General features: G+C 42.1%; 1 protein-coding gene across 3 annotated transcripts in view; it reads right to left on the minus strand.

Annotated features, from left to right (window-relative positions):
* LOC112246361 (Golgi integral membrane protein 4) overlaps positions 1-15,828 on the minus strand; it is a 34,439-nt gene that overhangs the window by 17,110 nt on the left and 1,501 nt on the right. For all 3 annotated transcript variants that reach the window (XM_042296435.1, XM_042296436.1, XM_042296434.1), the window contains exons 2-3: positions 2,691-2,765; positions 2,519-2,568 (exon numbers count right to left, since the gene is read on the minus strand). In XM_042296435.1, the coding sequence (XP_042152369.1) occupies positions 2,519-2,568; positions 2,691-2,765 (125 nt within the window). The remainder of the gene's footprint in view (positions 1-2,518; positions 2,569-2,690; positions 2,766-15,828) is intronic.

The following is a 15,828-nucleotide window of genomic DNA, read 5'->3' on the forward strand; positions in this document are numbered from 1 at the left end:
TCTCCACTCCTCCTTTAATATCAACATGTACAATCCCCGTCTCCACTCCTCCTTTAATTTCAACAACATTTACAATCCCCATCTCCACTCCTCCTTTAATATCAACAACATTTACAATCCCTGTCTCCACTCCTCCTTTAATATCAACAACATTTACAATCCCTGTCTCCACTCCTCCTTTAATATCAACAACATTTACAATCCCCGTCTCCACTCCTCCTTTAATATCAACAACATTTACAACCCCTGTCTCCACTCCTCCTTTAATATCAAACATTTACAACCCCTGTCTCCACTCCTCCTTTAATATCAACAACATTTACAACCCCTGTCTCCACTCCTCCTTTAATATCAACAACATTTACAATCCCTGTCTCCACTCCTCCTTTAATATCAACAACATTTACAATCCCTGTCTCCACTCCTCCTTTAATATCAACAACATTTACAATCCCTGTCTCCACTCCTCCTTTAATATCAACAACATTTACAATCCCTGTCTCCACTCCTCCTTTAATATCAACAACATTACAATCCCTGTCTCCACTCCTCCTTTAATATCAACAACATGTACAATCCCTGTCTCCACTCCTCCTTTAATATCAACAACATTTACAATCCCTGTCTCCACTCCTCCTTTAATATCAACAACATGTACAATCCCTGTCTCCACTCCTCCTTTAATATCAACAACATGTACAATCCCTGTCTCCACTCCTCCTTTAATATCAACAACATTTACAATCCCTGTCTCCACTCCTCCTTTAATATCAACATGTACAATCCCTGTCTCCACTCCTCCTTTAATATCAACATGTACAATCCCCGTCTCCACTCCTCCTTTAATATCAACATGTACAATCCCCGTCTCCACTCCTCCTTTAATTTCAACAACATTTACAATCCCCATCTCCACTCCTCCTTTAATATCAACAACATTTACAATCCCCGTCTCCACTCCTCCTTTAATATCAACAACATTTACAATCCCCATCTCCACTCCTTTAATATCAACATTTACAATCCCCGTCTCCACTCCTCCTTTAATATCAACAACATTTACAATCCCTGTCTCCACTCCTCCTTTAATATCAACATGTACAATCCCTGTCTCCACTCCTCCTTTAATATCAACAACATTTACAATCCCTGTCTCCACTCCTCCTTTAATATCAACAACATGTACAATCCCTGTCTCCACTCCTCCTTTAATATCAACAACATTTACAATCCCTGTCTCCACTCCTCCTTTAATATCAACAACATTTACAATCCCTGTCTCCACTCCTCCTTTAATATCAACATGTACAATCCCTGTCTCCACTCCTCCTTTAATATCAACATGTACAATCCCTGTCTCCACTCCTCCTTTAATATCAACAACATTTACAATCCCCGTCTCCACTCCTCCTTTAATATCAACAACATTTACAACCCCTGTCTCCACTCCTCCTTTAATATCAACATGTACAATCCCTGTCTCCACTCCTCCTTTAATATCAACATTTACAATCCCGGTCTCCACTCCTCCTTTAATATCAACAACATTTACAACCCCTGTCTCCACTCCTCCTTTAATATCAACATGTACAACCCCTGTCTCCACTCCTCCTTTAATATCAACAACATTTACAACCCCTGTCTCCACTCCTCCTTTAATATCAACATTTACAATCCCTGTCTCCACTCCTCCTTTAATATCAACAACATGTACAATCCCTGTCTCCACTCCTCCTTTAATATCAACAACATTTACAACCCCTGTCTCCACTCCTCCTTTAATATCAACAACATTTACAATCCCTGTCTCCACTCCTCCTTTAATATCAACAACATGTACAATCCCCGTCTCCACTCCTCCTTTAATATCAACAACATTTACAACCCCTGTCTCCACTCCTCCTTTAATATCAACAACATTTACAACCCCTGTCTCCACTCCTCCTTTAATATCAACAACATTTACAACCCCTGTCTCCACTCCTCCTTTAATATCAACAACATTTACAATCCCTGTCTCCACTCCTCCTTTAATATCAACAACATTTACAATCCCCGTCTCCACTCCTCCTATAATATCAACAACATTTACAATCCCCGTCTCCACTCCTCCTTTAATATCAACAACATTTACAATCCCTGTCTCCACTCCTCCTTTAATATCAACAACATTTACAATCCCTGTCTCCACTCCTCCTTTAATATCAACAACATTTACAATCCCTGTCTCCACTCCTCCTTTAATATCAACATTTACAATCTCAGTCTCCACTCCTCCTTTAATATTATGAATAACATCCCCCAACCAAATCAGAGGCATTTCAGCCCACAGCAGAAAGTGACATCAGTGCCGCTGACCTAATAAAACCATTGGAATACAACTGCTCCTCAGTCTGGAGAGATGTTGGCAGTCAGACAGAATCATTTAACAGTCCCACTAAACAGATGGGCACATTAATGCTGAATTTAACTGCATAACTTTCCATCGCGACTACTAGAGTTGTAGACTCAGGCCTACCTTCTCCTTGTTCAGTGACTGTTGGGCTTCAAGTTTAAACACCTGATAATCTGTTGGAGACAAAAGGGAAGACATGATGGAATCAACATGGTTGTAAAGAGTGTATAATTGAGAATTAAAGTACTTCATGTAGTAATGTATATACTATTGGCTGCCGTTTTGTCTCCCTCACCCTCTTTGGCCTTCTTGTGCTCTAGACGTTCCTTCTGCAGAGACTTCTCTAGACGCGAGCGATGCTCATACACCACTGAGAAACAGAGAGAAAACAGAGAAGGGAGGAGAAAGAGGGAAAGAGAGAAAGAGAGGGAAAGAGGGAAAGAGAGAATGAGAGAAAGAAAGAGAGAAAGAGAGGGAAAGAGAAAGAAAGAGAGAGAAGGGAGGAGAAAGACAGGGAAAGAGAGAGAAGGGAGGAGAAAGACAGGGAAAGAGAGAGAAGGGAGGAGAAAGACAGGGAAAGAGAGAGAAGGGAGGAGAAAGACAGGGAAAGAGAGAGAAGGGAGGAGAAAGACAGGGGGAAACAGAGAAAACAGTGTTAATGTGCCAGGATGTTCTCCCAGAGCCATCTGGAGTTGAAGCTAAACAGAAAGACGTCTGATACAAACATTTAGAGTTAAAACACACATAAATGGCTTAGAACATGCAAACAGATCCTTTGCTGCGTCTGAATGAGTGAGCATGTTCAGTATTGGTTCAGAATGTGTATTCTGGCATTGCCATCGTTGATTGAAGGTCAGGTGTGGTACTCCACAGTATGTCGTCACAGAGCTCTCTCACACACACACAAACTCAGCAAAAAAAAAGAAACTGACCTTTTTCAGGACCCGGTCTTCAAAAGATAATTTGTAAAAATCCAAATAACTTCACAGATCTTCATTGTAAAAGGTTTAACACAGTTTCCCATGCTTGTTCAATGAACCATAAACAATTGATGAACATGCACCTGAACATGCACATGGAACGGCCGCTAAGACACTAACAGCTTACAGACGGTAGGCAATTAGGTCACAGTTATGAAAACTTAGGACACTAAAGAGGCCTTTCTACTGACTCTGAAAAACACCAAAAGAAAGATGCCCAGGGTCCCTGCCCATCTGCGTGAACGTGCTTTAGGAATGCTGCAAGGAGGCATGAGGACTGCAGATGTGGCCAGGGCAATAAATTGCAATGTCCGTACTGTGAGACGCCTAACACAGCGCTACAGGGAGACAGGACAGACAGCTGATCATCCTCGCAGTGGAAGACCACGTGTAACAAACACCTACACAGAATCAGTACATCTGAACATCACACCTGCGGGTGAGGACAAGTACATTAGATAGCCTTCATTTCGCACGGGATAGCGTGAAAGTCTTTGTTTCTGGCCATTTTGAGCCTGTAATCAAACCCACAAATGCTGATGCTCCAGATACTCAACTAGTCTAAAGAAGGCCAGTTTTATTGCTTCTTTAAATCAGTACAACAGTTTTCAGCTGTGCTAACATAATTGCAAAAGGGTTTTCTAATGATCAAATAGCTATTTCAAGTTTATCATTTTAAAAAGGCTAACACAACGTGCCATTGGAACACAGGAGTGATGGTTGCTGATAATGGTCCTCTACGCCGATGTAAACATAGTTAATGTTGTAAATGACTATTGGCAGATTTTTTAAAAAAAATGGAATACATTGTATTTCTGATCAATTTCATGTTATTTTAATGGACAAAAAAAATGCTTTTCTTTAAAAAAAAAGGAAATTTGTAAGTGACCCCAAACTTTTGAACAGTAGTGTGTGTGTGTGTATATAAATATACATATATGCTGCTCAAAAAAATAAAGGGAACACTTAAACACAATGTAACTCCAAGTCAATCACACTTCTGTGAAATCAAACTGTCCACTTAGGAAGCAACACTGATTGACAATACATTTCACATGCTGTTGTGCAAATGGCATAGACAACAGGTGGAAATTATAGGCAATTAGCAAGACACCCCCAATAAAGAAGTGGTTCTGCAGTTGGTGACCACAGACCACTTCTCAGTTCCTATGCTTCCTGGCTGATGTTTTGGTCACTTTTGAATGCTGGCGGTGCTTTCACTCTAGTGGTAGCATGAGACGGAGTCTACAACCCACACAAGGTAGTGCAACTCAGGTAGTGCAACTCATCCAGGGTGGCACATCAATCCGAGCTGTGACAAGAAGGTTTGCTGTGTCTGTCAGCGTAGTGTCCAGAGCATGGAGGCGCTACCAGGAGACAGGTCAGTACAGGACAAAGAAAAACAGATTTAACACCTGAAAATTAAACAGAAAAAATGTTTCTGCTTTCACACCACTTTAAGTACCTCATTAAAGTGAGAAATCTACAAACCATAAAGACAAACTGACTTAAAAATAACAGCTTAAAAGAACAAAATAACGTGGAGGAGGCCGTAGGAGGGCAACAACCCAGCAGCAGGACCACTACCTCCGCCTTTGTGCAAGGAGGTGCAGGAGGAGCACTGCCAGAGCCCTGCAAAATGACCTCCAACAGGCCACAAATGTGCATGTGTCTGCTCAAACGGTCAGAAACAGACTCCATGAGGGTGGTATGAGGGCCTGACGTCCACAGGTGGGGGTTGTGCTTACAGCCCAACACCGTGCAGGACTTTTGGCATTTGCCAGAGAACACCAAGATTGGCAAATTCGCCACTGGCGCCCTGTGCTATTCACAGATGAAAGCAGGTTCACACTGAGCACGTGACAGACGTGACAGAGTCTGGAGACACCGTGGAGAACGTTCTGCTGCCTGCAACATCCTCCAGCATGGGTCGGTGGGTCAGTCATGGTGTGGGTGGCATTTCTTTGGGGGGCCGCACAGCCCTCCATGTGCTTGCCAGAGGTAGCCCGACTGCCATTAGGTACCGAGATGAGATCCTCAGACCCCTTGTGAGACCATATGCTGGTGCGGTTGGCCCTGGGTTCTTCCTAATGCAAGACAATGCTCGACCTCATGTGGCTGGAGTGTGTCAGCAGTTCCTGCAAGAGGAAGGCATTGATGCTATGGACTGGCCCGCCCGTTCCCCAGACCGGAATCCAATTGAGCACATCTGGGACATCATGTCTCGCTCCATCCACCAACGCCACGTTGCACCACAGACTGTCCAGGAGTTGGTGGATGCTTTATTCCAGGTCTGGGAGGAGATCCCTCAGGAGACCATCCGCCACCTCATCAGGAGCATGCCCAGGCGTTGTAGGGAGGTCAAACAGGCACGTGGAGGCCACACACACTACTGAGCCTCATTTTGACTTGTTCTAAGGACATTACATCAAAGTTGGATCGGCCTGTAGTGTGGTTTTCCACTTTAATTTTGAGTGTCACTCCAAATCCAGACCTCCATGGGTTGATACATTTGATTTCCATTGATAACTTGTGTGATTTTGTTGTCAGCACATGCAACTATGTAAAGAAAAAAGTATTTAATAAGAATATTTCATTCAGATCTAAGATGTGTTATTTTTGTGTTACCTTTATTTCTTTGAGCAGTGTATATATATTTAAAAAATATTATATATATATATATATATATACACACATACATACATACATACATACATGTAGTGGGGCAAAAAAATATTTAGTCAGCCACCAACTGTGCAAGTCCTCCCACTTAAAAAAATTAGAGGCCTGTAATTTTCATCATAGGTACACTTAACTATGACAGACAAAATGAGAGAAAAAAATCCAGAAAATCACATTGTAGGACTTTTAATTTATTTATTTGCAAATTATGGTGGAAAATAAGTATTTGGTCAATAACAAAAGTTTCTCAATACTTTGTTATATACCCTTTGTTGGCAATGACAGAGGTCAAACAAGGTTTTCACACACTGTTGCTGGTATTTTGACCCATTCCTCCATGCATATCTCCTCTAGAGCAGTGATGTTTTGGGGCTGTTGCTGGGCAACACGGACTTTCAACTTCTCCAAATATTTTCAATGGGGTTGAGATCTGGAGACTGGCTAGGCCACTCTAGGACCTTGAAATGCTTCTTACGAAGCCACTCCTTCGTTGCCTGGGCGGTGTGTTTCGGATCATTGTCATGCTGAAAGACCCAGCCACGTTTCATCTTCAATGCCCTTGCTGATGGAAGGAGGATTTCACTTGAAATCTCACGATACATGGCCCCATTCATTCTTTCCTTTACACGGATCAGTCGTCCTGGTCCCTTTGCAGAAAAACAGCCCCAAAGCATGATGTTTCCACCCCCATGCTTCACAGTAGGTATGGTGTTCTTTGGATGCAACTCAGCATTCTTTGTCCTCCAAACACAACGAGTTGAGTTTTTACCAAAAAGTTATATTTTGGTTTCATCTGACCATATGACATTCTCCCAATCTTCTTCTGGATCATCCAAATGCTCTCTAGCAAACTTCAGACGGGCCTGGACATGTACTGGCTTAAGCAGGGGGACACGTCTGGCACTGCAGGATTTGAGTCCCTGGCGGCGTACTGTGTTACTGATGGTAGACTTTGTTACTTTGGTCCCAGCTCTCTGTAGGTCATTCACTAGGTCCCCCCGTGTGGTTCTGGGATTTTTGCTCACCGCTCTTGTGACCATTTTGACCCCACGGGGTGAGATCTTGCATGGAGCCCCAGATCGAGCTGCTTACCTATTGCAGATTCAGGCTTCCCAGCCTGGTGCAGGTCTACAATTTTGTTTCTGGTGTCCTTTGACACCTCTTTGGTCTTGGCCATAGTGGAGTTTGGAGTGTGACTGTTTGAGGTTGTGGACAGGTGTCTTTTATACTGATAACAAGTTCAAACAGGTGCCATTAATTAAGGTAACAAGTGGAGGACAGAGGAGCCTCTTAAAGAAGAAGTTACAGGTCTGTGAGAGCCAGAAATCTTGCTTGTTTGTAGGTGACCAAATACTTATTTTCCACCATAATTTGCAAATAAATTCATTACAAATCCTACAATGTGATTTTCTGGATTTTTTTTCTTCTTGTTTTGTCTGTCATAGTTGAAGTATACCTATGATGAAAATTACAGGCCTCTCTCATCTTTCTAAGTGGGAGAACTTGCACAATTGGTGGCTGACTAAATATTTTTTTGCCACACTGTACATATACATATACACACATACACACATAGCAAGAGAGAGAATTAACCAAAAATCTAGGCAAACTGGAATGCTATTTGGCCATAAACAATGTGTGGCAGAATACCTGGCCATTGTGTTTCCCCAGACTTTAAAGGGTTAGAGTGACACCATGAAAACCCATGGAAAATACCCCACCTGTTCTCCCTGTAATACCACCTGGAAAATCTGAGCAGCAGATTCAACTTTTCCTTACAGATACTGACACATTTCAGTTGAATGCATTAAGTTGTACAACTGACTAGGTGTCCCCTTTCCTTATCAGAGCGCCTTTACTGTTATCAGAGTGCCTTTACAGTCGCTTGATTACAATAGGCAGCTTAACAAAGACCTATTGTACAAGCATTCAACATCACAGGTTTACAGTGTGTACTTATTAAACAGAGCAACAGTGCTTCTAACTCCCTTTAATGCGAAGGGTTAAATTCCACAACATACACTATGGGTAGGCTACATCTCAATACGGACACTGATCTGGACACAAGGGGAGTGGAAGCAATATGGCAGCCTACCTGTACTTTCACCTGTCCTCTTCTCAGATTAGTGTGGGTGAAGGAAATGAAGTGAGGAAGAAAGGTTAGACTGTTGAGAGATACCCATAGACTGGGACCATCCTTTACCAGAGACCAAAACAGACATAAGAGAGCAGTCTGAGCTTTATAGCTCCACTGTGTTCATTTCTCAGTGATCCCTCTTCGGTTAGGCCACGCATCTCTGTCTGTCAAGCCAGTCGGTGTTCGATAGATTGAGGGGAAGCCAGGACAGAGTCAAACTGTGAAGCAAAAACTCACACTACTGGGAGACAGAAGAGAGAGGTAGGTGAAAGAGGTAGGGAGAGTAGAGGCTGACAAAGGGGACGAGAGGCTGACAAAGGGGACGAGAGGCTGACAAAGGGGACGAGAGGCTGACAAAGGGGACGAGAGGCTGACAAAGGGGACGAGAGGCTGACAAAGGGGACGAGGGGCAAGGCGGAGAGGGAGAGGCACTGAATCAAGTCTAGAACAACAGTGAGTCAAGTGTTCAAACCAAGAGAAAGCCATGTTGTTCAAGGAACAAATCAAGAGAAAGCCATGTTGTTCAAGGAACAAATCAAGAGAAAGCCCTGTTGTAACCAGGAAAAAAACAACCGTTTCCCAGGTCTCAATCTCAGCAGCTTCAGGACATGTCCATGTAAAAGGAGCCATGAGCACCAACATGGGAAGTTCATAGGATGATTTCAAGTTGGGGGTCAAATGAAAGCTAAGAGTCTATATTTTTGGGAAATTAAAGGCAAAGATAAATGTTTCTAAAACGTTCCATCTTAAAAATGAGGCATAAGTAAAGGCTTTGATTTGTGGATAAAAAGATGGGAAAAGGGGTCTTCGACAACATCTACCAGAAAAAGTCTTAAAGGTTTCAGAAATACATTGAAAGCACAATAATGTTGACAAAGACCACAGCCAACTAATATCAACATCATTTGTTTTGGATAAATTGTTTACCGTCTGAAAGTCTAAGAAATATTGCCTCTTAATCCCGTTACCGAAAAACCGACATATCTGGAAGATATTTTAACATTTTCCCCCCTTTGCTTCACGGTGGGGCGGCAGGGTAGCCTAGTGGTTAGAGTGTAGAGGCGGCAGGGTAGCCTAGTGGTTAGAGTGTAGAGGCGGCAGGGTAGCCTAGTGGTTAGAGTGTAGAGGCGGCAGGGTAGCCTAGTGGTTAGAGTGTAGAGGCGGCAGGGTAGCCTAGTGGTTAGAGTGTAGAGGCGGCAGGGTAGCCTAGTGGTTAGAGTGTAGAGGCGGCAGGGTAGCCTAGTGGTTAGAGTGTAGAGGCGGCAGGGTAGCCTAGTGGTTAGAGTGTAGAGGCGGCAGGGTAGCCTAGTGGTTAGAGCGTTGGACTAGTAACCGGAAGGTTGCAAGTTCAAACCCCCGAGCTGACAAGGTGCAAATCTGTCATTCTGCCCCTGAACAGGCAGTTAACCCACTGTTCCTAGGCTGTCATTGAAAATAAGAATTTGTTCTTAACTGACATGCCTAGTTAAATAAAGTAAAAATAAAAAAACAGAAGTAACAAGTAAGTAATGGTTTGTGATTTTACTGATATCAATTGTGTTTATTAATTAAGTGATTCAATCTTGTAAGTGAATTACTGCAACTAAATGGGCTACAATGGGAAATCATAAGTCACAAAACAGTTGGGTCACCTGCTACTGTCCTCCCTTCAGTACAGTGAGTAGAGCACAGTACAGTCCAATACAGTACAGTTGGGTCACCTGCTACGGTCCTCCCTTCAGTACAGTGAGCAGAGCACAGTCCAGTACAGTAGAGTACAGTCCAGTACAGTCCAATACAATAGAGTACAGTCCAATACAATAGAGTACAGTCCAATACAATAGAGTACAGTCCAATAGAGTACAGTACAATACAATAGAGTACAGTCCAATAGAGTACAGTACAATACAGTAGAGTACAGCCCAATACAGTACAGTACAATACAGTACAATACAGTAGAGTACAGCCCAATACAGTAGGGTACAGTCCAATACAATACAGTACAGTCCAATACAGTACAGCACAGTACAGTACAGTCCAATACAGCACAGTAGAGTACAGTACAATACAATACAGTCCAATACAGTAGGGTACAGTACAATACAATACAGTCCAATACAGTAGAGTCCAATACGGTAGAGTCCAAAACAGTAGAGTACAGTCCAATACAGTAGAGTACATTGTACCCTGTGCTCAGCTGTATTGTACTGCACTCTACTCAACTGATGTCCAAACTTGTGAAACATCCGTAATTATTCATTTCTGTGCGGTACAGATCAGGGACCCAAGTTGTAATTCCGTTACCGTAATTCCGTTACCGGGTGTAAATCCACTTCACTTACTGTAGTTTGATAAGCAAAATAGATTTTTCAAAAGTCAATGTGTCATATCATAGCCGACACCCCATTCTTTATGCAGACATCTTTTAATCTTAATTCAGAGCAGATATAACCGTAATCAGTCACCAAAGTTCAGGATCTGCACAGACCAATTATGCATATTTTGGCAGACTCAAAATAACATTTTGAAGATAAATACAATGGTTGATTGGATCAGTCTAAAACTTCACATACACTGCTGCCTTCTAGTGGCCAAAATCTAAAGTGCGCTTAGAGTCCAAAGTCAGACAATGGCCTCTCTCTTGCCTTTCACGATGGGGGGAGAAAAAAAAAAATGGCATGTTTTTTTTCTTTGTATAATCTTTTACCAGATCTAACGTGTTATATTCTCCTACAATTCTCCCACAAACTTCAAAGTGTTTCCTTTCAAATGTTATCAAGAATAAGCACATCCTTGTTTCAGGTCCTGAGCTACAGGAAGTTAGATTTAAGTATGACATTTTAGGCTAACATTTTTTTTTTTTAAAGGGGCCAATCCTGTTAAGGGTTTTCTACACCTGCTTCAAACAGCTGAAAATATTTGTGGAAAAGACATCACAGTAGTTCAGATGGTACAATGGTTCAATACACTATTACTTGATTGTTTTGTCAAACTGAAATTAGGCAAACTATTAGAATTTTTTGCAAACAGGAAATGGCGGAGCGATTTCTGCATAGTGCAGCTTTAAATTCATTTTGGACATGTTTTGGTGAAAATGGTTAAAAGTAGTCCTTGTGCATAGAGTTGTATGGTTTGTTAAACTTTGAAATCAATGGTTTTTGTTTGGCATAGATTTTAAAGTGAAAAAACAAAAATGAGTCAAAGAGTAATTCTGTTAACGTGGAATTTCCCGTCATTTACACTATACCTTAAAAGCATCCAAAATAACAGCTCAGTGAGCATGGCAACAGAGGTCCCACAAGAGTGAGTCCCCCAATGGTTAATACAGTCCCTTATGGCGGATAAAGTGTATGGAGAGAGAGAACAGAAGGCACACTATGAAGTTGACCTTTGGAGTGAACTGGGCCCAGAGTCAGATCACACACTCTCATAGACCTCTCCCAGAACTCTTGGGCCTCGAGGGGAGGTGTGTGTGGTGGCCTGGGTTCCACCTCCATTGTAATTCTACTCACCTGAGCAACCCTATACAGGTGAGACAGACCAGTAGGGACTGGACCTCTGGTTGGTAGAGCTGGGCTCAGGTCCATCTATCCAATACTCTCTCACCTTGGCAACCCTATACAGGTGAGACAGACCAGTAGGGACTGGACCTCTGGTTGGTAGAGCTGGGCTCAGGTCCATCTATCCAATACTCTCTCACCTGGGCAACCCTATACAGGTGAGATCGGTCTCAATCTTCAAACAGACAGGGCGGCATTCTACAGGTGTAGATGGAACCTGTGTAGTCGGCTACAATTCCCCGTACTCCGACTACTCACCTGGCCAGGGGAGAAACCAGGTAGGTGTTGGTCTGAGAGGAAGGGCCTTTAGGACTTCTGGACACAGTGGTCTTGTCGGGGCTCCTCTTTCACCTCACCGGGTAAGTTCACCATGATGTCTACATAATGTATAATAACAATTACGTCATCTCTATGCACTATAGCCCTCCAGGGGTCTTTAGAGTCACCTTCACCTGTCCCTCTCAGGTGTCCCTAACTGAGCCGCTCCTCCGGGTGACAACTCCACACCTGGGTATCCAGACATGGCCACCTACCTCCTCCAACACAACTGGTGAAGGCAAAGAGATGACTGTGCATGCAAGGTCTCTCTCCTCATGGCAATAAAATCCTTCTCTCCCTTTGTATTTCCCACACACACATACAGGAGTGAGTATGTGATAGGAGTGAGGGGTGAAAGGTTAGGACAGTCCCAGAGCCATCAGATATAAAATTAAACACTCGTCCTTATGTTTCACTGTCTAGTGTCTCTACAACATTCACCCTTCTGCTGTTTCATAAGAAAAATCTCATTTCAGATTAGGGCTCCTAATATAACAATGTATTTCTGAATGATAAAAAAAATCCCTTTGATTGAAACTTAGCTTCCCACTTCAATGCAGTTCTTGTAAAATGTTCCACATGCGCGTGTCTGCTAAATGTCTAGTAGAGAACCTTTAAATAGAGAGTAGTCTACTGAGTACAACTTGGCTACCAGAGCCGTTGGCAGAGTTGAGGCCAGCAAAAACCCTAGTAGTGTTTGGCAGTTAAGAGCGGCTCTGTTGTTAAAAAGGGGAAACTGTCAATCGATTTTCCCCCACAGACTGTGTAACAGTCCATCTCTAAATATACTGTAGGTCACATTAATGCTATTAACAAGCAGAGAGTAGATATTGAATGACAGTGAAGAGAACATAATCACCCCTCCACACCAAAGTGGTGGCTGAAGTGAGTTACCCCTGACAGAACGTGAGTGAAGGGCTATCCAATTCATTTGAAATGGTCCAGGTGTTCTTACTTCACTGTCCAACCAGGCATACAGTACATGTAAAACATGGAGCAAGAACCATGTGTGTAGCCGTACCTAAATTACATAACAAAGTATGTGGAAATTGAACAGTGTCCACGTTGAACTATCCTAGAAAGTACAACCAAACATCAGATTGGTGGTTTCATCATCCGAAGGCCAGGGCCTACTTAGAGAAACCGGCTGTAGAGGGAGTGACCTACGTGTTTAGAAAGCTAGCCTAGTGACCTGTCTGACGTTGAGCTGGCAAGTGAGGTTTCCAGAGGTGCAGAGCATGCCTTGGGACACTGAGGCCACCAAGTGTGTGTCCTACTATAGAGCCATTAATCCTTTATCAAGAAACTCCTCTTGACCAAACTCAAAATAACCTCTTAGGCCCCGGTACATATCTATTCTAGGCTATAGCCTAGCTTGGGGAATGATGTGTGCTAAACTCAGCTGATGAGTTAAATGGCCGATTTTTTAATGAATATATATATGTAATAAATTACATTTACAACAATACTGAAGGAACAATGAACACTTATTTTAATTTAATATAATACATAAATAAAATAAATTTAGTCTCAAATAAATTAAACGTGTTCAATTTGGTAAAAATAATGCAAAAACAGTGTTGGAGAAGAAAGTAAGAGTGCAATATGTGCCATGTAAAAAAGCTCACTTTTAAGTTCCTTGCTCAGAACATGAGAACATATGAAAGCTGGTGGTTCCTTTTAACATAAGTCTTCAATATTCCCAGTTAAGACGTTTTAGGTTGTAGTTATTATAGGACTATTTCTCTCTATACCATTTGTATTTTATAGACCTTTGACTATTGGATGTTCTTATAGGCACTATAGTATTGCCAGCCTAATCTCAGGAGTTGATAGGCTTGAAGTCATAAACACTGCTATGCTTCAAGATTGTGAAGAGCTGCTGGCAACGGAGGAAAGTGCTGTTTGAATGAATTCTTACGAGCCTGCTGCTGCCTTCCACCGCTCAGTCAGACTGCTCTATCAAATATCAAATCATATACTTAATTATAATATAATAACACACAGAAATACGAGCCCTAGGTCATTAATATGGTCAAATTTTGAAACTATAATTTCGAAAACAAAACATTTATTATTTCAGTGAAATACGGAACCGTACCGTATTCTATCGAACAGGTGGCAATCCTAAGACTAAATATTGCTGTTACATTGCACAACCTTCAATGTCATAAATATATAAAGTTCTGGCAAATTAATTACAGTCTTTGTTAGGAAGAAGTGGTCTTCAGTGTAAGCAGAGTCAGGGTATATGCAGCAGTTTGGGCCGCCAACTCGCAAAGAGCCAGGCGGCCCAAACTGCTGCATATACCCTGACTCTGGTTACACTGATCGCAAGAGAAGTGACAACTTCAGGCAGCACATTGATTAAATGCAACGCAGGACAAGCTAGTTAAACTAGTAATATCATCAACCATGTGTAGTTAACTAGTGATTATGTTAAGATTGATTGTTTTTTATAAGATAAGTTTAATGCTAGCTCGTAACTTACCTTGGCTCCTTGCTGCCTGCACTCGCGTATCAGGTGGTCAAGCATGCCACACAGTCTCCTCGTGGAGTGCAATATAAATTGGCCATAATCGGCATCCAAAAATGCAGATTACCGATTGTTATGAAAACTTGAAACCGGCCCTAATTAAATCGGCCATTCCGATTAATCGGTCGACCTCTACTCTCAATACAGTAAGCTGAGCCAGCCAACGCCAACTAAGTCAACAAGAAGCCACCGCTGTGACAGCGAAAAACTTTGACACTCGCAACATTGTTTTAAAAGCAACTGATACAATTGTATATTTTAGTAAAAGCAGATATCGGTAAAGAAGAACGCCAAGAAAATAATTAAACTAAAGTCCTTGAGCTCCTCCCTCTCTCCCAGTGACGACCCATCATTCAGGGTTAGGTGGGGCAGAGACCCATCTGTTTTGAGACCCACATTGTTAGCTAAAATAAATGTAATAAAAATGTATACACTACCGTTCAAAACTTTGGGGTCAATTAGAAAATGTCCTTGTTTGAAAGAAAAGCACTTTTTGTCCATTAAAATAACAAATTGATCAGAAATACAGCGTAAACATGGTTAATGTTGTAAATGACTATTGTAGCTCGAAATGGATGACTTTTAATGGAATTTCTACATAGGTGTACAGAGGCCCATTATCCGCAACCATCACCCCTGTGTTCCAATGGCATGTTGTGTTAGCTAATCCAAGATTATCATTTTAAAAGGCTAACTGATCCTTAGAAAACCCTTTTGCTATTATGTAAGCACAGTTGAAAACTGTTGTTCTGATTAAAGAAGCAAAAAAACTGTCCTTCTTTAGACTAGTTGAGTATCTGGAGCATCAGCATTTGTTGGTTCGATTACAGGCTCAAAATTGCCAGAAACAAAGACTTTGTTCTGAAACTCGTCAATCTATTCATGTTCTGAGAAATGAAGGCTATTCCATGGCGAGAAATTCCCAATTGCCATAAATTTGCCCACAAAGGACTGCTGCGCCACCTTCCTGTTCAAGTGAGCACAGCATAACAAGGCGAGTCCAAAAATGTCTTGTATGCTGCTGCATAAATTATGTAATAATATGTAATTTTGCTCCCGAGTCACACAGCGGTCTAAGGCACTGCATCTCAATGCAATAGGCATAACTACAGTCCCTGGTTCGAATCCAGGCTGTATCACATCCGGCTGTGATTGGGTGATTGGGAGTCCTATAGGGTGGCGCACAATTGGCCCAGCGTCGTCCTGGTTTGGCCGGGGTAGGCAGTCATTGTAAATAATTA

The sequence above is a fragment of the Oncorhynchus tshawytscha genome, linkage group LG13 (assembly GCF_018296145.1).
Source record: "Oncorhynchus tshawytscha isolate Ot180627B linkage group LG13, Otsh_v2.0, whole genome shotgun sequence".
Taxonomy (NCBI): Eukaryota; Metazoa; Chordata; class Actinopteri; order Salmoniformes; family Salmonidae; genus Oncorhynchus; species Oncorhynchus tshawytscha.